The following is a 25,545-nucleotide window of genomic DNA, read 5'->3' on the forward strand; positions in this document are numbered from 1 at the left end:
GCTGGTGCAGGGCGGCTGCAGCGGCGGCTGGCAGGAGCTCCAGGCGGTGCTGGGAAGGCAGGGCTGCCGCAGCGAGGTTTGCTTTGGCACAAAGGCTGCGATGCGTTCCTCTGAGCTCATGCTCTGGCCACGCTGCCGCTGCCTCTTACTGGAACCCACCTGTGCCTGGGGACGGGGGCTGCGTGTCACCCGCTGTGGGTACTGGGAGAGGGCACGTCCCAGGGGACGGGGCTGTGTCAGGGGCTCTCCCTCTGTGCCTGAGGAGGGAGGCTTGGGGCCGTTGCATGTTTTGGGGCAGCAGTGACTTGCAGAGGGGCTGGAGGGTGTCCCCATCCTGCGCTGCCTGGCCCCACAGGGATCGGGATGCCAGGGACACAGTGCTCCCCCTCCAAATGCCCAGCTTGTGGACAGCCCTGGGGTGGCAAGGACACTGGGACCACCTGGGCCCCACTGCTTTTTATTGCTTGTGGGGGCAGAGACGGCTGCTGAGGGGGGCACAGGGCAGGGGCTGTTCCAGGTACTCGGTGATGGGAGTGGAAAAGGCAGCGTTCCTTCGAAACGGACTGTCCCCACTGCGGATGCTGGTGACACCCTGGGAGGGGAGGGAAGGGGAGAGGTCCCCGTCAGCAGCCGAGTCCCCTGGGTGCTGGCAGGGCAGGGTGCTGGGGGGACTTACAGGTAGGCTGCAGGCTTGCTCCAGCCAGAAGCTGCAGGGCTGCTCCGTGTAGTAGTTGTGGGGCTGCAGGTAGAAGTGATGTGACAGTGGGCAGGGGGAACTGTGTGCCTGGGGAGGGGGGGGCACAGGAGCCCTGGAGGGCTGCCTCAAACTGGGGGAGGCTGTCCCCTGCCAGTACCTGGCTGGTGAGCAGCAGTGTGGACTCGTAGCCCCCAGCACAGTAGTCCTGGTGTGTGGTGGAGATAGACTCCATGGGCACCCGGGGGACACAGATCTCCTCCTGCATCTCCTTCCTGCCAGCAGAGCAGACCCTGCACCCCTCCGCTCTGGGGTACCCCCCCACCCTGGGCAGGCACCCGCAGGAGGGTCCCCTCCTCCAGGACACAGCTTTGGGGACGGGTGGCACACAGGGGTGCAGGCTTGCCTGTATTTCTGGTAGAGCATGGACTCCAGCATGGCTTCCCGCTGCCCTGCGTGGTGAAAGGTGCCATCAGCCCCACAGCTAAGATCCTCTTGCTGCCTTTTGGGGGGCACATGGCTCAGGGGGGGTTCAGCCTCACCTCGCCCCAGCAGTAGGAGCCTGTGTGGTGGGCGGTAGGTGTCCTTCGTGGTGGTGCTGTTGGGCCAGGAGAGGAGCTGGTGGTCCAGCAGCCCGGGGTGGCCATGTCGGTGGATGAAGCCCTCGCTGCCTGGTTCCTGCCCTGGCACGGGGTCCAGGTGGTTCATGGCTCTCTGGGAATGGACAGCACGGGCTGCAGGAAGAGGGCAAGAGCCCACCCTGCAGTCCCCCATGCCTGCTCGTGGCTTTTAGGCTTTTGATGGTCACATGGTGCTCTGGGCAAGGTTGGGAGGTGGGGGTGAGTCACCCCCTCCTGCTGACTGTCCCCACGCTGGGGGCACTGCCCCGTACCTAAGGCCATGCTAGGCAGGCAAGTGCCCGACACTAGCGCTGGGAGAAGCCCCAGAGGTGTGAACTGCAAAAGGGGGGGACAGTCTTTCCAGCCAGCTCCCTGGGAAACCTAGAGCAGGGGCACCCTCTCCTGCCTGCCCTCCCTGGGTGCCCAGGCTGCCCTTACGACTGGGCAAGCACTCTTACAGCACTTGAACAAACCATGGGGTCCTTGGCCTGTGGCACGGCTTGGCCCATGTCCCCCCCGCCCCGCTTGCCCAAGGAGACGTCCCCCGCATCCCTGTGATGGGCTGTGACACACAGATCCTGCCACCCCATCAGCAAGCTCCTGGCTCCACCTTTCACGCTATTGAATTTCATCCCCTTTCCATCCCCCCCGGGCTCAAGGTCGTCCAGGGAGCTCCAGAGGACAGCTATTTAAAGAGTGGGCTGCCTAGGAGGTGTGGGGGGGGGGGGCTTCATGAGATCAGCATGTGGGATGCAGCGGGGTTGGTTTTGAGGGGCATTTCCCCTTGTGACCCCTCCCAGACAGTGGTTACCTCTTCCTTCCAGTTGTGGATCAAGCAGCTCCCCTGGGGCACCAAACGGCTGGGCTGCTCCACTGGCATTTGCAGGGAGGTGGGCAGTGCCGGCACCGTCATGGGAGGCACCTCACTGGGGCGGGTTGCCCACTTTCCAGGGCAGGGCGGCAGCTCGACCCCGCAGGGATCCTTCCCAGCCTCAGTGGGTGGCACTGTGCTGGGCATGGCTGGCAGGGCCTCAGCAGGCACCTCGGCCGTGGCCGATGGCATCTCCTGGGGCATCTGTTCCATGGCTGACATCTCCTGGGGTGTCTTGGCCCCGGCTGCTGGTGTCTCCCTGTGGCACAGGGGCTTCTCCGTGGGCACCTCAGGCAGGAGGACATCGCTGTGGACCGCAACCATGCCCGGTGGCCTCTCTCCAGTTTGCACAGGAGGCAAGTGGCCTGTCAGAGCCACCCTGTGGGAGAGGACACAGTCCCTGAGGCAAGGTGGTGGGGCACATCCTTCAGCCCCCCTCACACACCCTGTCCTCAGCCCCCACCAGTGTGGGCAGGGCCCTGAGGCCCGGAGCCCTGTGTCCTCCACAGCGTCCTCCCCACCCTAGGGCAGGGGACAAAGGACTCCTCTCCCTTTGGGGGGTGGAAGCAGTGCCTGCTGCTGGGTCTGCGCTCCGGAGGGGTCTCCCCCTCCACAACTCCCCTCTCCCCTCTTGCCTCCCCCCACAGCAACATCCCCCCGCAGTGTCCCCAGCACAGGCTTTGTCTGCCAGTGCCCCTCCTCACTGTGCCCCTTCCCGGGCTCTGCACCCCTCAGCACCCCCTGCCTGGGCTCTGCCCCCCAACATCCTCCCCCACGCCCCCAGGCCGTGTCCCCCTGAACCCCACCCCACCCGCCCCCGTTTCCTTCATGCTCCCTAGGCCCTGCCCGCCAAATAGTCTCCCTCGGGGGTCACCCTAGGGCCCTACACCCCTTAATGCCCCCCCCGGCCCGCCCCACCCTCGGGGGGTCTCGGCCCCCCGCCGCCGCGGTCCCGGCTCCATGGCGCCTGAGCGGGGTGAAGCTGCTCTGTCTCCATAGAGACGGTAAACACCGGCCGCGACGCGCCCGCGGCCGCAAGCTCATTGGCGGCGCCGGGTGTGTGCGCACCTCCCATTGGCGAAGAGCCCGAAGAGGGGAGGGAGTGGGGCCCACCCGGGGGCGGGGCTAGGAGGACTGGAGTAGAGGGGAGAGGGGCAAGAGGGCGGGAACGGGGACAAGTGGGCGTGGCCCGGGGCGTGGCTCGGGGGTAAGTGGGCGTGGCCAGGGCCAGGACGGGGTGAAGGTCCGTGGCGGGGCCTGGTGCGGGGCCTGGCCCAGGCTGGGCCCTGGTGACAGGGTGATCCCCAGGCCCAGGGTTGTCCCCACCCTGGGGCATCAGCGTTCCCCGGCCCCGGGATGCCATGACGTCTTGGAGCCACCACCGGCAGGGGACAGGGAGGTGCGCGGGGCCCAGGCAGAGCTCGCAGGGCCTGGCCTGGGGGTGCAGGGGTGGCCCTGGAGGCACTTGTGGGGGGGAGCCAGGTGGGCACCGTGCCCAGGCAGGGACAGCTCGGCCCCGCTGGGGCTCAGGAGGGATGTGCCCTCTGCCGGGTGGCTGGGGACACACTGCTCCCCATAAATCAACCCAACTGATCCCCCCTGCCCCGCCACTTCGCACGCCCATCTGCCCCAGGGACCCACAGCTGGCCCAGGGTGACGGGGCAGGATGGGGCCTGGCGCCTGGCTGGGCACAGCCGGTCACCCGCAGGCGTGGAACAGCTCCCCTTGCCGCCAGCCCTCGCCAGGCCCCTGGCCCCCAACCCTGCGGAGGCCAGGCAGAAGAAGGGCCCTTTGATAGCGTGTGGCAGGCTCCGGCGCGAGGGCTGTTATTCCAGCGCTCTGCGGTGCGCGCCGCCGAGGCCACCGCATGCTCGGCACTGGGGCCTCTGTTTTTCCTGGCTGGGGATGTGCTTGGCCCCTCTGGCCTCAGCCAGCCGGGGCCCCCAGCAGGGACCGCTCCTCCCTCCGGGCAGTCGGCCACATGCCAAGCAGGGGCTGCTCCGAGCCCATCTGCTGCGCAGCTGTGGGGAGGAGGGAGAGACGTGTCCCGGCGTTCAGGCTCTGCAAAGGGGCCTCCCCGTCCTGGGGCCACACCAGCTCTGCTGCCACTGGAGGTGGGTGCTTGGGTGCCCTGGGGGCTGGGTGCTCGCTGTGAAGGTGCTGGGGGTGCATGCTGCTGGTTGTGCCCCCACACTTGGCCCCGGGCCTGGGGCTGGCTTCTGAGGTGCACCCGTACCCCAGCTCATGGTGGGGTGGCAGCCTGGGCGCCCTGCCCCAGCTGGCACCCCAAGGTGCTCTTCCCAGGAGCTTCCCCACCACACACACGTGGGCTTATCCCCAGAGCAGCTCAAAGCCTGGCTGGGCAGTGTGGGTGCCTGGGGACACTAAAGGCACCACAGTGCAGTGGGACAGGGACCCTGGTGATGTCAGCTTGGGGGGTGTGCATTCACCGTGGGGCAAACCACTGTGGGGTGGCATACTAGGCATCGCCATAGGGTAGTGTGGGGCAGCAGCCTTGGAGCTGCTGGAGCACATCTGGCCGCCTCTTGCTGGCTGACACATCCCCCGCCATCCCCCCCCCCCCCCCCGCCTGGCTCTTTTGGGAACTTGCCTCATTTATGATAGTCTTCAGCTGAGGAATGAAAACAGCCCTCGGCCCCCACCCGCCCCAGCCCCATGGGGCCATGACCTCCCTGCTGCCTCGGGGCTGCTCTGGGACTGACAAAATAAACCTGGCGCAGGGGGAAAAGCGATTGCAGGCGTCTGTGCCCCGACCTCGCGTGCCAGCGCTCGCCCTGCACCAGGCGTGTCGTCCCTGGGGGGCTGCTCCGGGTGAGCCCTGAGGGATGACGTACCAGGGATCCCTGGCCCCTCTTTGGGGTCCCCAGCCCCAGGGCAGGGCTGTCCCACGTCCAAGAGAGGCCCCAGCCTGTGCTGAGGCTCAAGCAGGTCTCTGAGGCAGGAAGCAGCAGCATCCAACATTTCTAAAGTTAATTTGCACCCCAACAACATTCCCCATGCTATACTGGGTGTGTGTCTGGGGGGGGGGGGGGGGGAAGTGACCGGGCTCTGCCACAGCCCCACACTGCTCCCGGGGGGCCCCCGCCTCCAGCGCCACCGAGCCGGAGGCTGAACAGAGCCGCCATTCTTCCCAGCGGGCTGCGGTCCCCTGCGCGGCTGGTGGGGGCTCGGGCGGCCCCGCCGGTGGTGCCAGGTGGGCCGTGTGCTGCGCCAGCACCGGCCCCCGCCGCTAAATATAGCCACGGCGCCCGGCCGCGGCCTCGGCGTGCAGTGGGAGCGGGAGGCACGGGGCAGGGAGAGCTCGGGCGGCTGCGTGCTAGCGGCGAGCGAGCGGCGTGCTGTGCACGTCTGCGGCCTGGCACGTGCGGCGAGCGTGTGCCTGCGTGCGTGTGAGCCCCTGTGTGTGTGCACCCCTCACAGGGTGGATGTGGCCATGTGCAGGCACGTGTCTGCAGTCAACGTGTGTAAACAGATGTGAGCGCTGCTGCACGTGTGCAGTGCAGCCTGTGTTTGGCATGCATGGGTGGGGGGTGTCTGCGGTGTGCAACACAATCTGTTCTGCACGGTCGTGTGCACAAAGGGCCTGGGGCGTGCAACACAATGCGGGCACAGGGGGCTGCACGTGTGTAGTGCTGCCTGTGTTATGCACGCATGGCAGGGGGAGGGCTGCGGTGTGCAACACAATGTGTTTTGCAGAGTGGTGCACGCACAGGGGGTCTGGGACGTGCAGTGCTATGTATTTTGCACAGTAGTGCATGCATGGGGTCTGCTGTGCGCGACGCAATTTTTGCACAGTGGTACAAGCGTAGGGGGTCTGGGGCATGCAATGCCATGTGTTTTGCACGGTGGTGCACACGCAGGGAGGTCTGGGGTGTGCAGTGCAATGTGTTTTGCACAGTGGTGCACACCCAAGTGGTGTGGCGACTGCGGTGGTACAGTGGTATGTGTATGCGCAGGGGGGCTGCACACCCACCACGCAGCCTGTCCCGCACTGCCCTTAGCTCATGGCTGTGGACCACCTGGGAGCTCCCACCGAGGGTCCTCTGGGATGGGGAGCAATAAATGTGCAATTAGCACTTTTAGTTCGATTTAGTGCAATTAGCTTGCTTTTGCAAGGCAGAGAAGCATTGGTGCCCGGTGCGGGGCTCCGGCAGCAACACACAGGTGCTTGGGGGTGCATCCAGGGGCAGGGTGGGGAGCAGGCAGGGGTGCTGGGGCTGTGTCATGGCAGTGGGGCTGGGTGGGCAGCTCAGGGCATGGGGTGCTGCTGGCACCCCTGCATTGTTCCCCAGCTTGGTGACACCCCCACAGCACCCAGCCTGCTGCACCCCCTGCCCAGCACCAGGATTGGCCCTTGGCCTGCAGGATGTGGGCACCCCCCAAAACCCTCTGGCTCCAACTGGGGGGCTCCAGAGCATCTCCAGCGTGGGCAGGTTGGGACGTGGAAAGCCCTGACCCCTCCTCCAAGAAGCAGGGGCACCAAGCCCCACCCACGTCCCCATCCCAAATCCTGCTGGTGCGTCCCTGTTGCTGTGACACCCAAGGCCACCCCTGCCAGGACAGGCCACCCCAACGCACAGACACCGAAGCCACCTCCACGGAGATGCTTTATTGGGGGGTGGTGTGTAGGGGGCACTCAGCCAGGGGGCCAGCCCAGCTGCCGTCCCCCCAGAACATGGAGGTGCAGGTGGTAGACAGACTGGGCACCGTGCTTCCCGTCGTTGATCACTGCCAGGAGAGGGACAGGGGTTAGGCTGCCCCCACCCCAGACCACCCCCCACCCCAGGACCACGGGCAAGGGTCCTGCGCCACGGCACGGGACACCAACTCACCCACGCGGTAGCCGTCGGCCAGCCCCTCCGCCTGCGCCGTGCGTGCCGCCACCACCAGCAAGTGCCCCAGGAGCTGTGGCGGGGCGGGGGGGGGGGGGGCACATGCGGGACGGTCAGCACCACGCGTGTCGTGTCCCCCCGCAACGTCTCAGGAACCCACTCGGACTCACCTCGGTGTCCTGGGGACCCACGTGGCTGATCCGGGGGATGGGGCGCTTGGGGATCACCAGGAAGTGGATGGGGGCTTGGGGGGCCACGTCGCGGAAGACCAGGCACTGCCGGAGTGGGGGGGTGGGGGGGCAGGGAGAGCAGGGTGAGCCCTGCACCCACAGGTGCTGCCCCCCGCCCCGGTGGGGACACACGCCCCGCTGTCCCCGCTACCTTGTCATCTTCATAGAGGACGGTGGCAGGCACGCTGCGGGCGATGATCTTGCTGAAGATGGTGGGCTGCGCGCCCGCCTCCTCGCCGGCCGCCGCTGCCTGCCGCGCCTTGCCCACCTCCCCGTCCTGCCCGCCGGCCGTCGTCACGCACCGCTGGGGCGGAGGGGCCCACGGGGACTTACGGTGTGGGCCGCGTGGGGAGGGGGACGCTGCAGCCGGGGGTGGCAGGGGCACGGCCGGGGGGAAACGCATGCAAGGGTGGCACATGGGGGTGACGGGGGACGCAACTGGGGGTGGCAGGGGTACACATGGGGGTGACGGGGGGGGGGCACGTGGGGTGACACGGAGCGCACGGGGGTCTAAGGGGGTGATGCGCGTGGGGCGGGTGATGTGATGCACATGGGGGGCACGCAGCGGTGATGGGGGGAGTGCACGCGGAGAGTCATGGGACGCATACAGAGGTGCCTGGGGGTGCACGCGGGGGTGATGGGGGGGTACACGTGGGGCGATGCCCGTGGGCATGACAGGGGGATGCACACGGGGGGGGGGTGTGCACGTGGGGGGTGACAGGGGGATGCACACAGGGGTGGACGCGGGGGTGAGGGTGGGAGCAGCGGCGAGCGCGGCGCAGGCCGAAATCACGGCCGGTCCCGGTCCCGGTCCCCTCCTCCTTCCCCCCCCCCCCGCCCCCCCGCGTGCCGCTCACCCTCGCGCCCACCTGCCCCGCGCGCAGCGCGCCCCGCGCCGCCCAGCCTCGCGTCAGTCCCCGCGCCAGCAACGCCGCCATCGCCGCCGCGCCGGCCCCGCCCCGCCGCCCCATTGGTTCCCGCTCCTGTCACTCCCATCCCCCCACCTCCGGCGTCTTAAAGCGCCCGCACGCGCCTGCGCCCACGCGTGCCACACCGCCCAGCCGCGGGGCACTAGGCGCACCCGCCCGCGAAGCCCCCACCATAAAAGACCGTGCAGGGCTCCCACCGATGCACCCGCATCTCCAGCCTCCACGGGTGGGTGCTGTGACCACGCGTGGCAGCACAGCCCCTTCCCTTCCCCCACTTCCCCCCCCGCCCCCCCCCCCCCCCCCCAGCGAAGGACCCCGGGACGGAACTGTGCCACGCGAGGTTTATTGGTTGCTCAGAAGCCCATGCGTGGGCGCTTGCGGCGGGGCTGCGAGGCGGAGGAGAGCTGGCTCTGGGAGGAGGGGATGCAGAGCTGGCTGGCCTGGCTGCCCGGGGGCTCCGGGGACTCGGGGGGACCCTCGGCCCACACCGCCAGGTAGTCCCGCAGCGTCTTACGCCGCTCCTTGGGGATGCCGCGGCAGCGCAGGCTCTGGGAGGAGAGCAGGGCTTCGTCGGGCAGCGGCGATGCCGGGGGACTCCCACCCAACGGGGAGCCCTCCCGGGGGAGCACGGAGGGGGGGCCCGGGGAGACCGGCGGAGGGGCCGCGTCGCTCAGCTCCGACAGCTCGGACTGGTAAGTGAGGGAGGAGGTGAAACTGGCCGAAAGGCTGCGTCGGCCACGAGCTCGCTTCTGCCGCCGACGCCGCTCCCGCAGCGCCCGCTGCCTCTGCGCCACGTTGAAGCTCATCCTCTCCTCCCACCACTGACCCCAGTCCCCAGACCAGGACGCCGTCAGACGGGCACTCAGAGGGTCCGGACCCCCCGGCGATTCCGGTGGCTGCAGTAGGGCGGGGGGTTGTGCGGCTGGGGGGTCCCAGCGCTGGATGCAGCCCCCTTCCCGCATGGCCTGGCGCAGCCGCTGGCGTGCCTGCCGGTGCAGAGCGCTGGGGACCACTGGTGGCTCCAGTTCTTTGCGGGTGAAGAGGCGCTTCTGACTAAGGGTGGGGGGCCAGGCGTGCTCCCTGCAGACTTTGGGAAGAGCTTTCAGCCAGCGGCGGTACCGCAGGGCTGCGGCTGGGCTGGGCACTGCCGGGGTGGGCTGGGGGCTGGCGCAAGGCTCCTGGGGCAGGTCAGCTTCCTCTGGAGCCATTGGCATGCCTGCATCCTCCTCCTCCTCCTCCTCCTCTTCCTCATTGATAATCACCTCCAGGTTGGACAAGTAGAAGGTTTGCTCTTCCTCCTCCTCTTCTACTTCCTCGGTGCCCATGCCCGGTGGGCTGCTGGCTGGAGCCTCGAAGAGAGGGGAAGAGCCAGGGGCTGCCACAGCCTCGTCCCCCAGGGTGGGAGCAGGGGGCTGGGCTGCCTCATGGGTCAGCCTCTGGCAGAAGACATCCCCAGCCTCGGAGAGCTGGAAAACCAGCAGGGACTCCCGTGGCCCATCCTCCTGCAGTGCAGCAGCCAGCCCTGTGGGGACGAGGGACATTTCCACCGGGGTTCCAGCCCTGGGGCCTGGCCAGCAGCGGGGGCTGCCCCCACCTCACCATGGGCGTGCTCACTGCTGGCTCCTGCCCCCCATCCCCCTCCTTTTCTAGGTCATTAATCTCTCACCCCGTCCACGGGGTTATTCATAGCTTTGCTTTTGCTTTTTCACCCACCACCCCAGGGCACGGCCAGCGTTGTACCCCTCCCTCCAGCCCATATCCTTCCCCCCACTGGGATGCACAGCGGGATGGCACGGGACACCCACCGGCAGCTGGGGCACTGAGGCGCTGCTGGAGCAGGCGGTGGCGGTGCGGGAGCTGGGCGGGCAGGTGCTGCAGGCAGCCAGCGATGCTGTGCAGCTTCTGCGGAGGCCCTGCCAGCTGGCAGGCTGACTGGCTGCCCCCTGAGGAACGACACACCAAAAATTGACCAGTGAGCACCGATGCCGGGGCAGCAGCTGGTCCCAGCGGCAAGGAGGCTGGGATGAGGGCACAGAGGAGACCCGGCCCCGCAGTACCCCAGAACCCCGTCTCTCACCCCGGTATTGCAGCAGCAGCAGCTCCTGGGTGCGGGATGCCCCGAGCAGCACTTTGTGGCTCCTCCCGGGGCCTCCCGGTGTCAGGTGGGCAAAGAGAGGGGGGGCTTTCATCATGTGTGCCCACTTCAGCACAGGCACCAGTGGCAACCGCTCGTCCAGCACATACACAGAGAACTGGGATGGGGCGGGGCACGGCTCAGTGGGGCTCCCCCCACCATGCAGTGGCAGCCTGCCCCGTGATCCCCCTGCCCCATGGACACTGGGAGCCAGGGCTGTGCCGGGGTGTTCCCCCTGGCCCCCAGCTGTCCTTCCCAGGCATGGTGGGACTCACCTGGGTGGTGACGAGGTGCTGGGAGGGGTGAGCCTTGCCCAGGTACATGGGCAGCACCACACGCTCGCCCTGCTGGCAGCCGGCTTCCTCACCCACCTTGAACAAGTCGAAGTGGCATCTCTCGGGGGCCTGCAGCAGCAGAGTGGGGTGACGTCAGGACCCCGGGCTGGGGAACCCTCGCCCCCCGCACCAGCCCCGTGCCCACCCTCCCAGGCTCACCCGGGCATCCAGGCACTGCAGGCCAGTGCGGTCAGCACAGCTCAGCACCCGCGGGTGTCCAGTGAAATCGCTCCAGCGCCAGGGCGAATGGTCCCGAAAAAACATAGTCTGGGGGTCGTGGCGGAGCCGCTGCAGCCTGCAGGTAGAAGGCAGCGCTGGCATAGAGCAGAACTGCCCTGCTTGCTTGGGTCCCCCCCACCCCCCTCAGACCCAGGTGTCTGCATGAGCCCCCTCCATCTCTGAGGGCCCCATCTCACCCCGTCTCGACGCTCCAGAGGTAGACAGTTCCGCTCTGGGTGCAGACGGCCAGCTCCCCAGGGAGGTGAGGGCTGCAGGATGGAGGGCATGGCATCACTGGGGGGGGCGAGAGCATCTGCCACAGTGGGGAGGGCTGCAGGGGCGGCAGAGCCCCCTCCTCACAAAGCTCCGTTCCCCCAGTGCGTACCTGACGGTGAGGCAGGAGGCAGGCACACTGGTGCGGATGACCTGCAGCGGGGTGGGGGCCGCCCCCGTCCTGCCTGGCACCCTCCAAACGCCGCAGTGATAGTCCGAGCGTATGCCGACAAAATCTGGCAAGGGACAGGAGACGGCACATGAGACGCCAGCGTCCTGCAGACTCCCTGCCACCCCTCTACCCCGCGCCCTGCCCAGCCTGAGGTCTGGATCCCAGGGTCTGGATCCTGGGGCGGGCTCACCTTCTCCATCCGCCCGGGCAGCAGCCACTTGCCAGATGCGCCCGTTGAGCTCAAACTGTGCCGGGGAGCCCCGGGCGCGGGGCAGCTCCTCCAGCACCACGTCCTGGAAATCTGGGGTGCCAGATAAGGGCAGTGCTACACAACTCCCCCCCTTTCCCTCCCCAAAGACACCCCATGGGGAAGGATACAGAGGTGGTTCATGGCCTGCCCTCCAGGGTACACCAGGCGGCCTGTGCGTGCCCCCCCGTCTTCGGGCGGCAGCCAGGCCAGCGCACCCCCTGTGGGGCTGTCGTCAAAGAGCAGGCTGGTCCACTGCAGCAGCAGCTCCTCATGCACGCAGTCCGCCAGCAGCCCCAGCGGCACCTCGAAGAGCCAGTCACGGCAGAGGTGGGAGAACCAGCGCAGGCGGGAGGTGAGGTACTGCCGGGGGCAGCCGCTGAGGAGGAAAAGCTGGTGTCAGGTGTGGGGAGAGAGCAGGAGGGGCCCCCCAGCCTGCTCCAGGGCAGGGGACATGGGGATACTTACCGCCTGGCCTCCAGACGGTCAATTTCCTCCATCAGGGCCGTCATCCGGATGGTGCTGTCCCGGGCCTGTCTCTGCGGGGAGAGGGAACAGAGACTGGGGCTGGCAGCTGCAAGGGGAGGGTACGGGACAGCACCGTCACCCCTGGATGGACACTGACCCTCAGCTTGGAGTTGCCCAAGTAGAAGTTCTTGTGCAGCAGCTGCCCCAGCGAACCAAACGCATCTTCCGGGTGATCCACAAAGAAGTGCCCCAGCTGTGCGAGAAGGACAGGGAGGGGTTGGGATGTGCAGGGATCCCACGCCATCTCCCCCAGGGCCTCGGTGGTACCCGGTGCCCCTGGCCCTACCTGCTTGGTGAAGTCCAGGGCAGCTCCAGACTTGCCTGCCCGGAGCTTCCTGCGCAGGATGCCGCGGTAGAGGATGTCCTGAGGTGTGAGGGACGGGACCCAGGAGCCTGCGGGGACAGAGCAAGGGCCGGCCGGTACAGCACAAGTACTGGGAAGCCACCCACGGGGTGCACTGCGGGGCAACGACTCACCCGTCCCCACTCCCTCTGTGTGAGCACCCCCGGGGACAGCTGCTCAAGCTCCCCGTGCCAGCACGGCAGAGCCGGCGGGGATCCCGAGCCACCGGGCCGCTTGGCAGGCGGGTACGGACGGGGAACGGGACGTGTGTTGTCCCCCCCCGCCCCCTCCCCGGTACAGCGTACCCATCTCCCGCCCCCCCCCGGCCCGGCCCGGCCCTCACTCGCGTTGGGAGGCAGGACGGGCACGGCGGCAGCGTCGGCGGGTTCCCAGCTCTCGCCTGTCCCGCCGCAGCGGGGCACGAACGTCGTCTCGGCCTGCAGGGAAAGGAGGCGGGAGGTGAGAGCGGCCTCTGTCCGCGCCCCGCCGTGCTCCCCCGGGCCGAGCCGGCCCGACCCGACCCCCCGCGCCCGGGCAGGGCGGGCTGCGCCGCGGCCTCACCTGGCGGCGGCCGGGACCGGTCCCCAGCACCTGCCCGTGCTCGCCCCAGCCGGCGGCCGGAGCGGGGGCCCCCTCCTCCCGGGGCGGGCCGGCGCCGAAGTAGGAGGGGAAGAGAGCGGCCGGGAACTCCATGGCCGCGGGGGGCCGGTACCGGGGGGGGGGGGGAGCGCAGGGGGCGGGGACGGGCCGACCCCGGGGCCCGGGAGCGGTCGCCGGTCAGAACCCACGCGGGAACGGCACCGCCACCGGAAGTGGAGTCGCCGCCGCGTCGCGCTGCTGGCGCCGAGCACCAATCAGCGCCCGGCAACAGAGCGGGACCAGAGCGGCGCCGCTGGCAGCGCGACGCGGAGTACTATCGCCCCCTGGCGGTCGGAGGGAGAAAACGCTCCGGGAGGAGCCGCGGGGATCGGGACGGGACCGGGCGGGGGGAGCGGGGGGGAGCGGGAGCGGCACTGGGGAAGCTCCCCATCGGGATCGGACCACACCGAGGCGACGAGCAAGGCGCGAGAATTATCCCCGCCTCCTCGCCCCAGGCCGGCCAGAGGTGGAAGCCCCCCACGGGTGCTGCCGTGGGCACACCTCGTCCTCCGTGGCCGGCCTGGCCCCGGTGCTGCGTGGCCGGAGCCACCCGCCCCGGGCGCTCTGCGTTGGCGGGGAACCGCCGCGGCCGTGCCTGGTGACGCCGGGTTCTGCTGTGCCCCGGGGGGCGGGAGGGTGCGGGGGGCTGCGCGGCCGTGGGGCACCCCACGTTCCTGGGGGATGTGGGGCCATGGGGCAGCCCTAGATACCCGCGGGATGTGGGGCTAAAGGGCATCTCCTGGAGGGCTGGGGGATGTAGGGCTGTTCCAGTCCCCTCAGCTCTTCCCGTGTGACCCCACTCCGGCTTGGCCCCGGAGACCCCCCCTCCTGCCCCGGCTCCGGTCCCTCTTCCTTCCCCGGGGTGGCTGCAGGAGCCCCGCGAGGGTCTTGTCTGGCCCAGCACCCCCATGGGTACCCACACCCACCAGTGTCACTCACAGGGGACGGGTCTTTGTCCCACTGAGCTCCGGTGGGACCCTGGAGCCTTTGGGGAGTATCCTGGGGGACGGACGGACGGACGGACGGACACACACACACACACACACACACACACACACACTCTCTCTCTCTCTCTCTCTCTCTCTCTCTCTGGGACACACACACACACACACACACACACACACACACACACACGACAGGCTCCCCTGTCCCCCTCCCAAGGAGAGCAGGACCGGGTTGCTCCTGGAGGGACCATGGGTCTCGTACAGTCCGTGCATGGCCTCGGATCCGTGCCCCGGGGCGTCTGCATTGTGGGGGGGCACGACCCCCAGCCATGCCTGGAGGGGGGCTGCGGTCCGGGGAGGGGCTGCTGGACAGTCAGGTTTGACTCCATGGGGGGTGGCTGCTCCCCCCCGCAGCTTCTGGGGTGCTCTGTGATGGGGGGTCAGGATGGGAGCAGGGCTGGCACAGGGCAGAGCACCCCTAAGTGTGGGTCACCCACTTGCCTCCACTATGGCCAAGGAGGAAGGTGATGTCAGGGGAGTCTGGGGATGATGTCGGGGAGGTTTGGGGAAGCGTGATGAGATCATTTCCAGTTGAGATGCCCTCATTCCTGCAGGCAGTGCCCAGACCCCCTCTCCTGAACACCTCCTCTGTAAGAGAGCTCTTCTGTTTTATTGTAATAAGATGGTAGATGGTAGCCACTGTTAGAAAACTACCTAACCCTCATCGAGCAGCCCCCACAGGTAACACACCCCCCCCATAAGTAGCTCTTGCTGCCTCTCGTCCCCTCTCCACAAGACACCCCGTTTGCCCCTGGCGTTGTAGCCCCCTTGTCCCCCTTACACCCCAGCCCCACCGCCCCTGTGCCCCAGCCCCATGGCCCCTTTCGCCTGTGTCCCCTCGTAGCCTGGCCCCACAGCCAATTGCATCCCAGCTCTGTGTCCCCTGTCCCCCACCCCCGTGTCCCTGACTCTAGCCTGTGCCCCTGTCCCCAGCTCCGGTGCATGCCCCCAGCTCCTGTCCCTGTCCCACAGCCTCATACCTCTGTCCCCAACCTGTGTCCTCGTCCCCAGTCCCATGTCCCCGTCCCCACCCGTGTCTCTGTCCCCAGCCCCACGTCTCTGTCCCACAGCCCAGTATCTCTGTCCCCAGACCCTGTCCCCAGTCTATATCCCCGTCCCCAGCCCCAGGCCCCTGTCCCCCAGCCTCGTACCTCTGTCCCCAGCCTATATTCTTGCCCCCAGCCCTATGTCCCTGTCCCCAGGCCGTATCCATACCCCAGACCATGTCCCTGTCACCAGCTCTGTGTCCCCATCCCCACCCGTGTCCCTGTCCCTGTCCCCAGCACCATGTCCCTGTGCCCCCAGCCTTGTATCTCTGTCCCCACCCATGTCCCCATCCCCAGCCCAATGTCCCTGTCCCCATGTCTCTGTCCCCAGCCCCATGCCCCTGTCCCCACCCGTGTCCCTGTCCCCATGCCCCCGCCCCCAGCCCGTGTCCCCGTCCCCACCCGTGTCCCTGTCCCCATGCCCCCGCCCCCAGCCCGTGTCCCCGTCCCCACCCGTGTCCCTGTCCCCATGCCCCCGCCCCCAGCCCGTGTCCCCGTCCCCACCCGTGTCCCTGTCCCCATGCCCCCGTCCCCAGCCCGTGTTCCCGCCCCCCGGTGCCCCGAGCAGCTGCGGGACCACCCCGGGGGGAACCGTAAGGGTCGCGCGGGGGGGGGAGGCCGCCACCGTCGGCGAGTGACGCGCGTGGGGACCAATGGTCGCGGGGGGGCGGGCCCGGGGGCGGGGCGAGTGACGTCATGGGCGCCGGTGCGCGGCGGGGCTGCTGGCGGCGCGCGCCTCACGGCAGCCGGCGCGGCGGCATGGGCCGGCGGGGCGGTGGGGGCGGCGGGCAGCGGCGGCCGCTCGCCCCCCGCCATCGCCTCCCGCTGCTGCTCCTGCCGCTCCTCCTCCTGCCGCCGCCCGCCGGTGAGTGCCGCGGGGCCGGGGGCGCGGGGATGCGTGTGTGGGGGGTGTGTGTGTGTGGGTGTGTGTGTGCAACGGGTGTGGGGCACACGCGCGACGGGGCACTGGGACGAGTAGGGGATGGGGCGCGGGAGTGCTGGTGCATGGGGTGCGTGTGCAGCGGGGCACAGCGATGCACGTTAAGGGGTGCATGTGCAACGGGAATGAGGTACCCAAGCAGTGGGGCGCAGGGTGCACGTGCTGTGGGGGGTGTGTGTGTAATGGGTAGGAGGTCTGCGTGCTGTGGGGGGTGTGTGCCGTGGGGTGCAGGGTGCTCGTGTTGCGGGGCAGGGGGGTGAGCTTGCGACGGGCATGAGGTACATGAGCGATGGGATGTGGGGTTTGCACGCAGTGGGGCAGGGGGTGGGTGAGAACGGGGCACAGGAGTGTGTCCGCGGTGGGGTGCAGCGTCTGCCTGCTGTGGGATGCAGGATGCACGTGCAATGGGACACGGTGAGTCTGTGCAACAAGGGATGGGGTGTGCGTCCAGTGGTGTTCGGGGCGCGTGAGCAACAAGGCACAGAGGTGTGCCCAGTTGGGTGTGGGGCGTGTGTGCAATGGGGCAGGAAGTGCACGTGTAGTAGGGTACGAGGTGCATGTGCGATGGGATGCAGACATGCGTGTGCAATGGGGTGTTTGCATAATGGGGCATGGGGATGCATGTGCCGGGGGTACCTGATGCCCGTGCAGTGGGATGCAAGGATGTGCGTGTAGTGGGGCATGACGATAAGCATGCTGTGGGGCATGGGGTGCCCGTGCAGTGGGGCATGGAGATCAATGTGCAGTGGGGCACAGAAGCGTGCCATGCCAGGAGGACGCAGGCGGTGCACATGCAGTGGAACACCCGGGGGGGGGACACACACACGACAGGTGCATGAGCATGGGTCCGGGGGGCTGCAGATACAGGGCAGATGGCTGTGCGCGTGCAGTGGGGCAGCAGGGGTGGACAGCCGGCAGAGAGGGGGGTGTCTGCGCAGCGAGGCATCGGGATGTGCGGGGGACCGCCGGCGGGACTACGTGAGGCGATGCACATGCTACGGGGCACGGGGGCCGGCTTGGTGACGGGGATGCGGAGTAGCCCCCCAGGGGCTTGGAGGGGGCATCCCCCGAGGAGGGGGGCAGCTGGCCGCAGGCTGCCGGTGCCGCGGGGCGGGGGGGCGCCGTGGGGCAGCGGTGGGCCGGCCGCGGGAGCTGTCCGCGGTGCTGACGGCCGGCCGCGGGAGCTGGCCGCGGGAGCTGGCCGCGGTCCTGACCGCCCGCCGCGACGGGGGGCTGCGGTCCTGGGGTGGGGGGTCCCGCGGCTCCGGCCGCTGGGCTGGGGCAGAGGGACACTTGCTTTCCCCCTTCCCCACCCCTTCCGTGGATAGGAAATCCCACTCCATCCTCCAACACGCCCCCTCCCGCGCCGAGCTCTGGCCACACTGTCACGGGGTTTCAGCCTGACCCTCTGCCTGCAGCTGGCTCCCCCTGCCTTGCCCCGGGCCAGCGGACATGGTAACTGTGCTGGGACCGGGAACCTCCGAGTGCTTCTCCCTATGCCTCCTCCTGGAGTTGAGATCAACATCCCCTCCTCCCTGGGGTCCCCTGCCAGGTCACTGTCTCCGCGTGGGGAGGGAAACTGTGGAGTTGGTTGGTGCTTCATGGTGGGAAAATTGGGATTGGGTGCTCTTGCACTGAGGCAGGTATTTCATGCCTGGCTTGTGTTGGCTGGGAGTGAAGGGGAGGGGGAGCTGCCTTTGTTCCAGACAAGGGAGCAGATGCATGTCAGTGTACAGCCAACTGGGGCTGCACACACGCAGCAAAAACACACGTGCACACAAGCACATGCGCGCACTCCCAGCCAGCTGCACGCTGTGCAAAGCAGCCCTTCTTCTCAGCTATCCCACTCTCCACTGGATGAGTCCTCCTAGGCATAGCCCTGCTCCCAGCCCGTCCTCTGCTTGCATCCGCCTTTCCAGCAGCTTGTGCGGAGGCGCATCCTCTTCCTTGGTGCATGTTGGGGGAATAACGGATGGGTCTCCCAGGCTGGCCCTGGGAAATGTGGCAATGGTAGAGTGAAGTTACAGATGCTGTCTGGAGACCAGGTCTACCTTATCTCTACTGTGCCAAGGAAGTGGCTGCCCCTCTGCTGCTGGGGCTCCTGGAAATCCCTGAAAATCAAACTGTCAGACCATTGGGCAGGGGGATGTGGCCCCAGTGTGTGCTGTGAGCTTACAGGAAGTGTCTTGCAGACGTGGGGGTGTGCACAGCCATGTGCGCCCATGCATGTGGGTGTGCACGCCTCCACTTTGCCGTGCACGCAGACAGCACCCACGTGTGCATATGTGCACACATATGTGTGCCATCCGTCCTCCGCAAAGCGTGGGTGAGCTGGGAGGCTGCGCAGGAAGTGCACTGCTCGCTCCTTCTTGTGGCTCTAGGGCGGGACTCTATGGTTTATGATAGAGTCTGTGTCCAGCCTCCCTGGCAGGCAGAGAAGGGGGAAATCTGTGTCTCTGTGGGAGCTGACCTGTTGGGGCAGGGCTGGAGTTGTGAGGAATGGCCATTTATTGCAGGCAAAATGCAGGGAGCAGTTCCTCACTGAAGAGGATGATGAGTTGAAAGAAGTGGGCTGCACCAGAGCAGAGCCTGAGCATCCAGGGCTGGGGGCTCCTCAGGCTACAGAAGATGGGTGCCCACAGCCTGAGGAGCTCGGCTCGAGGCAATGCTGAACCAGGCATGATGTCAGGGCTGGGAGACGCAGCTGGGCACAGATGACATCAGCCCTAGGGACTCACTGGAATGGCACAGTCCCAGCCCCTCCAGGCTGCCGTTTTTGGGACATGTTCAGAGCCTGGGTGGGTGGGCTTGGTTTGGGAGGGGTGCTGTACCCCCCCCCCCCCCGCCCCTCAGTCCTCCACCCTGCTGAGAGCCTCTTGGGTCTCCTCTGCAGATGGGCTCTTTGTGACCGACTACTTCACCCGCACACCACGCAAGCTGAGCCCCTTCCGCTCCTTTGCCAGCATCGAGCTCTTCCATTTCCACATCCCCGAGGACACAGTCATCGCCGTCTGGAACCTCATCACCTTCAAGGAGCAGGGTGGCACCTTTGGGGACCAATGCCCAGATCGTAGCATCACTGTGTGAGTAAGCAGCCTGCCCTGTCTCTTCTCTTCCTGCCTGCTTCTGCCTGCCCCTGTTCCCTCCTGCTTCCCCCTGCCTGAACTTGCCCTGGAGCCTGCCTGCTCTTGTCTGCTTCTTGCTTGCATGTGCACGTGTGCATATATATACATGCATGCACGCATACAGAGGAGCAATCATGCATGCACATGCATATGCAGGTACACATGTGTGCACAGATGCATACTCACATGCACGTATGCGGATACATGTGCGCGCACACACACACACATGCATGCTCACTCCTCATGATTCATCTTCCCAGGACCATTGCCGGCTCCACTCTTTTGTGCATCTCATACATGAACAGTTTTGCTTGAACACCCACCCAGGGAAGCTCACAGTCTCCAGCAAGGCCCCAACTTACAGGTGGCTTCCCCATCATGTCTTTGAGCTTCCTAATAGCATGGAGGACAGACCCCCATGTGCAGGGCAGGCTGGCCCTGCCGTGATGCCCAGCCTGTGCCCTGCTAACTGCCGTCTATCCTGCAGATATTTCCGCTCAGGGGCTCCCTCCGTCATTAACCCACTGCACACGCACTTCCCCAGGGACACGGCTGTCCCTGGCTCCTTTGCATTGACCCTCACCTGGACCCTGCCCAACCGCACCACAGGGGTGTTCAATGTCACCAGCCCGCTGCCCGGCGACTGGTTCCTGGCTGCCCACCTGCCCAAAGATGAGGGCAAGATCTCTGTCAAGGTGAAGGGCTTGCGGGGGGACTGTGGGGTGGCAGGGCTCACTGCAGGGCTCTGCTGGGGCCTGACTGTCCCGGGCTGGCAGCTCCTGGGGCAGGTGGCCCAAGTGGGGACAGTGCCCCATGCCCCCTGCCTCGTGCTGACTGTTCTGCTGGTGCAGGGGCTCTACGAGGAGTGCCAGTATCTCTTCCAGCCACAGCTCATTGTGCAGCGCCTGGTCAACATCGCTGTGCTGTACCCCGGTTATGTCACCGAGCAGAGCATGGCCCCCCACAACCGCTCCTGCCTCTACAAGTGAGTGTGAGAGAGTGTCCTAAGGAGGGGGCATCCCCAGGGTGGGGAGCTTAGGGTGCCCCATCCCTCTGGCTTGCCTCCCCAGCCCTGTTGGACCATGCTGAGGGGCAGGACCCGACACTGCTGTCCCGCAGGGTGTTCGTGCCCAGCTACACATCGCGAGTGCTGGTGGAGGTGCTGCGGTGCCACGGGGCTGAGGGCTGCCCGCTCTGGCTGCGCGTGCGGGCCAAGGCACCCCCCTTGCACAACTCCACGTCGCTGGACTGCCGGGAGCACGCTCCCTGCCAGCTGGCCCTGGACCTGCCCTTCTGGCAGCACTGGTACTACGTGCTGGTGGAAAAACACCCCGGGGTGCCAGGCACCGTCTCCTTCCAGGTCACCGTGCAGCTCACAGGTGAGGGTACATGGGGAGGTATGGGTGGGGGGCATGGTCTTGACTCTGCTTGGGTGAGTGGTGGGGGGTAAAGGATGCCTGCAGGATCTGGCCCCAGCTCTGCTGGGATGGGGGCACTGGGAGGTGTTGGGGATGGGTTGCAGATGGAGGTGGGCAGTGGGCAAGAAGGGGAGATGGGAGCTAAAAGGGACCTGGACATAAAAAGGGGTGCAGTGCCCAGGCTGACGACTCTGCCCCCCCCAGACTGCTCCCGACCCAGCCTGGCCCGGCCACCCTTCCTGCCCTCCAGCGCCTCCATGAACATGCCCCACTCCTTTGGCTCTGCGGGTGGGCTGGCGGTGGGTGACAGCCCTCCGCCCGCCAGCCCCAACGGTACGAAGCACCCGGTCCCCATCCCCACCGCCTCACCCACCAGCGAGCGGTGCTGGCCGGTTCGCCCCACGCTGCGCAATGAGCTGGACACCTTCTCCGTCCACTTCTACATCTTCTTTGGGCCCAACGTGTCAGTGCCACCTGACCGCCCCGCTGTCTTCGTCATCAACCTCCTACCAGTGCTGGACAGTGGTGGGGTGCTCAACTTGGAGCTGCGGCTCAATGTGGTGAGGTGGCCACCCTGCGCCCTGGACGGGGCAGGGCAGCCCGGAGAGGGATGGGCTGGGACATGGGTGATGTTGGGGCTGCAGCAGGGTGAGGGGCAGGCTTTGGGGTGCTCTTGGGTCGTGGGTCATGGTTTGGGAGCTCTTGGGTGATGGAGCACAGATTAGGATGCTCTAAGGGCAGGATGATCGCCTGGGTTTGGAGTGTTCTTGGGTGACAGGCAGTGGGTTAGGGCACTGCTAGGTGGTGTGCTGTGATCTGGGTGCTGTCAGAGCAGGAGACATCCCAGACACTGGTTTAGGGCCGTCTCCTCCTCTGCCATCAGAGCTCCCTGTGTGGCGAGAACGTGACAGTATTTGGCTGTCTGAACCACGAAGTCCCACTGACGTCTGGTGACAACGCATCCATCACCTGTGAGACAGGTAGGCTGGGCTGTGCGTGTCCATCCTGCCATGGCCGTGGGGGTCGCACCCCTTCACGTGTCCGGCAAGAGGCTGATTGGCAGAAGGCAGAGATCATGGGGGAATCTGGTCCCAGAGCCTGGCACAGGGCACCCTGTCCCAACAGTGCCCAGGGGAAGGGGCTGCCCTCTGCCCTGCTCACCCGGAGCTCTCCCTGCCCGCAGAGTCCCTGGCAGGCTTCCTGCTCTCCGTCAATGCCACAGCCAGCCTCAGCCGCCTGCGGATCCCCTACCCCCAGACAGGCAGCTGGTACCTGAGCCTGCGCTCGCTCTGTGCCACGGAGCATGGGTAAGAGCCCTGGTGTGTCCCCTCCCTGCGTGCCCGGAGGGGATGTCCCCACCATGGGCTGCATCCATGTGCACTGTGTGTCTGTGGGTATGCCTGGCCCCTGCGCTGAGTGTCACCACTCGTGTGTGTGCACGTGGCTTCACGGGCTGTGTGTCACCGTGTGAGCGCCTGCGTGGGCACGGATGGCTCTATCTGGCGCCTGCCTGACCATCTGTGGGTCCCCGCGGCTCTTCCCTCTGTCTCTCGGTTAGGAAGCGCCTGTCAGCTTGCGAACGCCGTGCATCTGTTGGTGCCTGCCCGTCTCCGTGGCGGTGCCCATCTGTACCCGTGCCTGGGAGGGGACTGGGCTGTCACTGCGAGGACAGGGCTTGGCTGTGCATATAAAGGGGCAGCTCTGGTCCACCTGCTGTGCCCCTGCTCTGCTCAGCATCTCCAGGGGCTGGTCCTGTGTCTGCAGCTCTGCTCCTGGCCTGTGTGTGTGCCTGAGAGCCCTGCGGAGGAGAGGGGCTGTTGTGTGCCTGTGTTGGTACATGCAGAGTCCATGTGGGTCTCTGTGCTGTGCAGACAGTGCTGTGTGCGTGTTCAATGCCTGCACGCAGACAGCACTGGGTGTTCGGTGCATACATGTGGATGTTGCTGCATGCACATACGGTGCACGCATGCAGACAGCACAGCATGCATATTTGGGGGTATACACGCAGACAGGTGTCTCTCTGTGTTCGGGTTTGTGCAAGCAGACAGGGCTGCGTGTGTTCTGCCTGCGTGTGTGTGCGGATTTGACTGCATGAGCACATTCAGGGACAGCAGACAGACTTGCAGATGAGCTCTGTGCATGCGTGCAGGCAGCGCTGTGTGCATGTTTGTGCGTGTTGGGGTGCCCACGTGTGCACACGCAGCAGTTGGTGCGTGCTGTTGGGACGTGGGCCTGTCTGTGCTGCTGCGTGCTGGAGCTGCCGAGGTGCAGGTTGTGCCCAGAGCTGTGTGCTTGGGCAGCGTGGGGCAACGGGGGTGCTGTGCCTGCTCTGACTCCTCCGCTGTGTTTCTAGTTCACACTGTTGCCAGTTGCAGCCGGTCCTTCCCTGACACGGTAGGTCACATGCAGGCATTGCAGGACACAGTGTTTGCACAGAAAAATCCAAATGAAATAGGAGCCAGCTGAGTGCATTGCTAAAGGCAAAGTGCATCTAAGCGTGGCCACGTTCCTCCTGCTCGCCCAGCCTGGCACAGACAATTGCAACACACAAGATCCAGCTCTCAGCTGCCATACTTAGCACCGAAGCAGCTCATTTCCACGCTAGCCCAGTCGCTGGGTGCGAGGGGTGCCTCTGGAGCAGGCAGAAGCTGCTCGAGGGGTGTGGGGGGAGGGCTGACCCTCTTCTCCTGCACCACAGGTTCGAGCCCTGCACCAATGTGACGGCCGAGGTGTATCTGCGCGCCTACCTCTCACCCTGCATCAATGACTGCGGCATCTATGGTCAGTGCAAGCTGCTGCGCACAAACAACTACCTGTATGCCGCCTGCGAGTGCAAAGCTGGTGAGAGCTGCCCCGGGCACCAGTGGTGCCCACTGTACCCAGGGACGCCCCCGACATCCTCCCCTCCTCCCCGGGGGTTGTGCAACCCATTAGTCCCCCCAAACCAGCTCTCCACAGGGTGCTGGAAAGGGGCTTCCCTGCTCCCTCCCCAGCCCCTGCGAGTGCTGCAGGGGTGACAGTGGCTCTCCCCGGCCACAGGCTGGAACGGCTGGGGCTGCACAGACAACGCCGAGGCTTTCTCCTATGGCTTCCAGCTCCTCTCCACGCTGCTGCTGTGCCTCAGCAATGTCATGTTCGTGCCTCCCGTGGCCATTGCCGTCCGCAGCCACTACCTCCTGGAAGCTGCCGTCTACATCTTCACCATGTTCTTCTCCACTGTGAGTGTGGGCTGGGGGGCAGCTGGGGGGCAGACAAGGGGCCGGGGCCATGCAAGGCGGCTCTCACCCCCTTTTTCCCCCACCCCAGTTTTACCACGCCTGTGACCAGCCAGGCATTGTGGTGTTCTGCATCATGGAGTACGATGTGCTGCAATTCTGCGACTTCCTGGGCTCCCTCATGTCCGTCTGGGTCACCGTCATCGCCATGGCTCGGCTCCAGCCCGTGGTCAAGCAGGCAAGTGCGGGGAGGGGGCTTGTGGAACAGATGGGGAGAGGACCCATCCTGATCGGTGCCCTGCTGCCTCACAGGTGCTGTACCTGCTGGGGGCCATGCTGCTCTCCATGGCTCTGCAGATGGACCGCCATGGGCTCTGGAACTTGCTGGGTCCCAGCCTCTTCGCCTTAGGGATCATGGCCATCGCCTGGGTAAGGAGGTGCTCTCCCTGTCCTCTTACGTCCCCATCCCGGCTGTGCTCAGCATCCTGCCCAGCCGTCTAGCCCTGCCAGCATCTCCCTTCTGCTGCCTTCCCCATGACCCCCCTCCCTGGCTCCTGGGGGATGCAGCACTGCGGCACAGGGGCTGTGCCTGTGCCTGCTGGGGCTGCCTCTTCCAGCCCCCCCCTTTCCCCACCGCAGACGGCTCGCACCATCCGTCGCCGCCACTGCTACCCACCGACCTGGAAACGCTGGGCTTTCTACCTGTGCCCAGGAGCACTGATCGCTGCGGCTGCCGTGCTGCTCTACGCCTTCGTGGAGACGGAGGAGAACTACTTCTACATCCACAGCATCTGGCACCTGCTCATCGCCGGCAGTGTCGGCTTCTTGCTGCCGCCCCGTGCCAAGCCCAGCGGGCGCCTGGGGCCGCTGCCCCGGCGCAAGGGCTGTGGGTACCAGCTCTGCGTCAATGAACAGGAGGAGCTGGGGCTCGTCGACCCGGCCGTGGCCTCCATCAACAGCATTTGTACCAGTTGATGCTGACGGCGGCCCGGACTCCTCTGGCACGGACAGCAGCCCCGCGGGGCCCGACACCTGTTCTCTTTGCTGGCTGCCTGTCCCCGGGAGCGCCAGGACTCCTCCGGGCGGGAGCACAGCCGCCCGTGCCGCCCTGTTCTTGCAATTACAGCCTGGTTGAACTTGTCTCTGGAAGTCGCTGCAGCTCAGTCTGGTGCAGAGCTGGGGGGGCTCAAGGCTCAGCTGGGGCCATGGTCTTCTCTTTGCCGGGCCATGGAGGTGCCCTGGGGATGTGGCCGGGTGCAGAGGTGGCAATGGCAATGGTCTGGCTCTCACTTGGGGGTCTGTAGCAAGAGCTGTTACTCTGCACTGGGCTGCTCTGGGGCTGATGCAGCTCTGGCATAGAGCAAGGAGGCTGGCAAGAGGTGGGGGCCCAGGGACTGCAGTCTTTTGGCTCACTGCAGGGCAGGCTGCAGAGCTGGGATGACTGCTGTGGCACTGTGCTCTTGCAGGACGGCTGTAATGCCTGATCCATGGGCAACTGTGCTGTGCCAGGGCAGTCAGAGTGCCCCCCCAAGCTGGCAGGACTGCGGGGAGCCCGTAGCCCTGGGAGAAACTGCCACTGGGGAGTGGTTCTGGTGCTGCCTGCCATGGCGATGCACAGGTCTGAGAATGCGCTGCCTGCAAGGGCCACCTCCTCTGGAGCCCACAGCCCATTGGTGTCACCCTGCTGCCCAAAGCAGCCCCCCTTGGTGC

The 25,545-nt window shown here is 66.5% G+C and overlaps 4 protein-coding genes across 7 annotated transcripts; 1 reads left to right on the forward strand and 3 right to left on the reverse strand.

The window, feature by feature from the left end:
- Window positions 1-426: 426 nt before the first annotated feature.
- Window positions 427-3,166, reverse strand: SPAG8 (sperm associated antigen 8). The gene is made up of 7 exons (XM_075740435.1): window positions 3,104-3,166; window positions 2,126-2,564; window positions 1,237-1,408; window positions 1,101-1,146; window positions 855-969; window positions 677-739; window positions 427-592 (listed from the first exon to the last, which is right to left on the reverse strand). The coding sequence occupies exons 1-7, from the start codon at window positions 3,145-3,147 to the stop codon at window positions 458-460; spliced, it is 1,014 nt and encodes a 337-aa protein (XP_075596550.1). The 5' UTR covers window positions 3,148-3,166; the 3' UTR covers window positions 427-457.
- Window positions 3,167-6,795: 3,629 nt separating this feature from the next.
- HINT2 (histidine triad nucleotide binding protein 2) lies at window positions 6,796-8,226 on the reverse strand. Its single transcript, XM_075740280.1, has 5 exons — window positions 8,138-8,226; window positions 7,420-7,572; window positions 7,209-7,313; window positions 7,039-7,111; window positions 6,796-6,934 (listed from the first exon to the last, which is right to left on the reverse strand). The coding sequence occupies exons 1-5, from the start codon at window positions 8,204-8,206 to the stop codon at window positions 6,843-6,845; spliced, it is 492 nt and encodes a 163-aa protein (XP_075596395.1). The 5' UTR covers window positions 8,207-8,226; the 3' UTR covers window positions 6,796-6,842.
- A 298-nt stretch (window positions 8,227-8,524) lies between these two features.
- On the reverse strand, window positions 8,525-13,263 carry TAF1C (TATA-box binding protein associated factor, RNA polymerase I subunit C). The gene is made up of 14 exons (XM_075740274.1): window positions 13,010-13,263; window positions 12,792-12,885; window positions 12,392-12,498; window positions 12,203-12,298; window positions 12,046-12,116; window positions 11,709-11,956; window positions 11,521-11,631; window positions 11,271-11,394; window positions 11,083-11,154; window positions 10,826-10,961; window positions 10,607-10,735; window positions 10,275-10,449; window positions 10,003-10,140; window positions 8,525-9,719 (listed from the first exon to the last, which is right to left on the reverse strand). Exons 1-14 carry the CDS (start codon window positions 13,139-13,141, stop codon window positions 8,551-8,553), a joined length of 2,802 nt encoding a protein of 933 aa, XP_075596389.1. The 5' UTR covers window positions 13,142-13,263; the 3' UTR covers window positions 8,525-8,550.
- On the forward strand, window positions 12,790-24,976 carry TMEM8B (transmembrane protein 8B). Of its 4 annotated transcripts, none has more exons than XM_075740277.1 (13): window positions 12,790-12,907; window positions 18,971-19,160; window positions 19,690-19,897; window positions 20,054-20,187; window positions 20,273-20,581; window positions 20,825-21,180; window positions 21,504-21,600; window positions 21,804-21,927; window positions 23,319-23,461; window positions 23,660-23,838; window positions 23,927-24,073; window positions 24,148-24,264; window positions 24,475-24,976. In XM_075740277.1, exons 3-13 carry the CDS (start codon window positions 19,821-19,823, stop codon window positions 24,808-24,810), a joined length of 2,019 nt encoding a protein of 672 aa, XP_075596392.1. In that variant the 5' UTR covers window positions 12,790-12,907; window positions 18,971-19,160; window positions 19,690-19,820; the 3' UTR covers window positions 24,811-24,976. The 4 variants fall into 4 exon arrangements, with proteins under 4 accessions (XP_075596392.1, XP_075596391.1, XP_075596394.1 ...); XM_075740276.1 differs by lacking the exon at window positions 12,790-12,907 and adding an exon at window positions 15,843-16,002 and having other exon boundaries at window positions 20,322-20,581; XM_075740278.1 differs by lacking the exon at window positions 12,790-12,907 and adding an exon at window positions 19,463-19,566 and having other exon boundaries at window positions 19,069-19,160; window positions 20,322-20,581.
- Window positions 24,977-25,545: the final 569 nt, after the last annotated feature.

Source organism: Balearica regulorum, chromosome Z, assembly GCF_011004875.1.
Source record: "Balearica regulorum gibbericeps isolate bBalReg1 chromosome Z, bBalReg1.pri, whole genome shotgun sequence".
NCBI lineage: Eukaryota > Metazoa > Chordata > Aves > Gruiformes > Gruidae > Balearica > Balearica regulorum.

Bases quoted from the DNA above. Each gene is read 5' to 3' on its own strand.
- TAF1C (XM_075740274.1), bottom strand. From the start codon at position 13,141: ATGGAGTTCCCGGCCGCTCTCTTCCCCTCCTACTTCGGCGCCGGCCCG. The intron at 12,886-13,009 runs GTGAGGCCGCGG...CTTTCCCTGCAG, and splicing joins CCGGTCCCGGCCGCCGCCAG to GCCGAGACGACGTTCGTGCC. The intron at 11,155-11,270 runs GTACGCACTGGG...TCCATCCTGCAG, and splicing joins GCCTCCTGCCTCACCGTCAG to CCCTCACCTCCCTGGGGAGC.
- HINT2 (XM_075740280.1), bottom strand. From the start codon at position 8,206: ATGGCGGCGTTGCTGGCGCGGGGACTGACGCGAGGCTGGGCGGCGCGG. The intron at 7,112-7,208 runs GTGAGTCCGAGT...GCCCCGCCACAG, and splicing joins TGGGTCCCCAGGACACCGAG to CTCCTGGGGCACTTGCTGGT. The intron at 6,935-7,038 runs GTGAGTTGGTGT...CTCTCCTGGCAG, and splicing joins GGCCGACGGCTACCGCGTGG to TGATCAACGACGGGAAGCAC.
- TMEM8B (XM_075740276.1), top strand. From the start codon at position 15,897: ATGGGCCGGCGGGGCGGTGGGGGCGGCGGGCAGCGGCGGCCGCTCGCC. The intron at 21,928-23,318 runs GTAAGAGCCCTG...CCTGCACCACAG, and splicing joins CTCTGTGCCACGGAGCATGG to GTTCGAGCCCTGCACCAATG. The intron at 24,265-24,474 runs GTAAGGAGGTGC...TCCCCACCGCAG, and splicing joins GGATCATGGCCATCGCCTGG to ACGGCTCGCACCATCCGTCG.
- SPAG8 (XM_075740435.1), bottom strand. From the start codon at position 3,147: ATGGAGCCGGGACCGCGGCGGCGGGGGGCCGAGACCCCCCGAGG. The intron at 1,147-1,236 runs GTGAGGCTGAAC...TTCACCACGCAG, and splicing joins GCTCCTACTGCTGGGGCGAG to GGCAGCGGGAAGCCATGCTG. The intron at 970-1,100 runs GCAAGCCTGCAC...CTCTGCTGGCAG, and splicing joins ATGCTCTACCAGAAATACAG to GAAGGAGATGCAGGAGGAGA.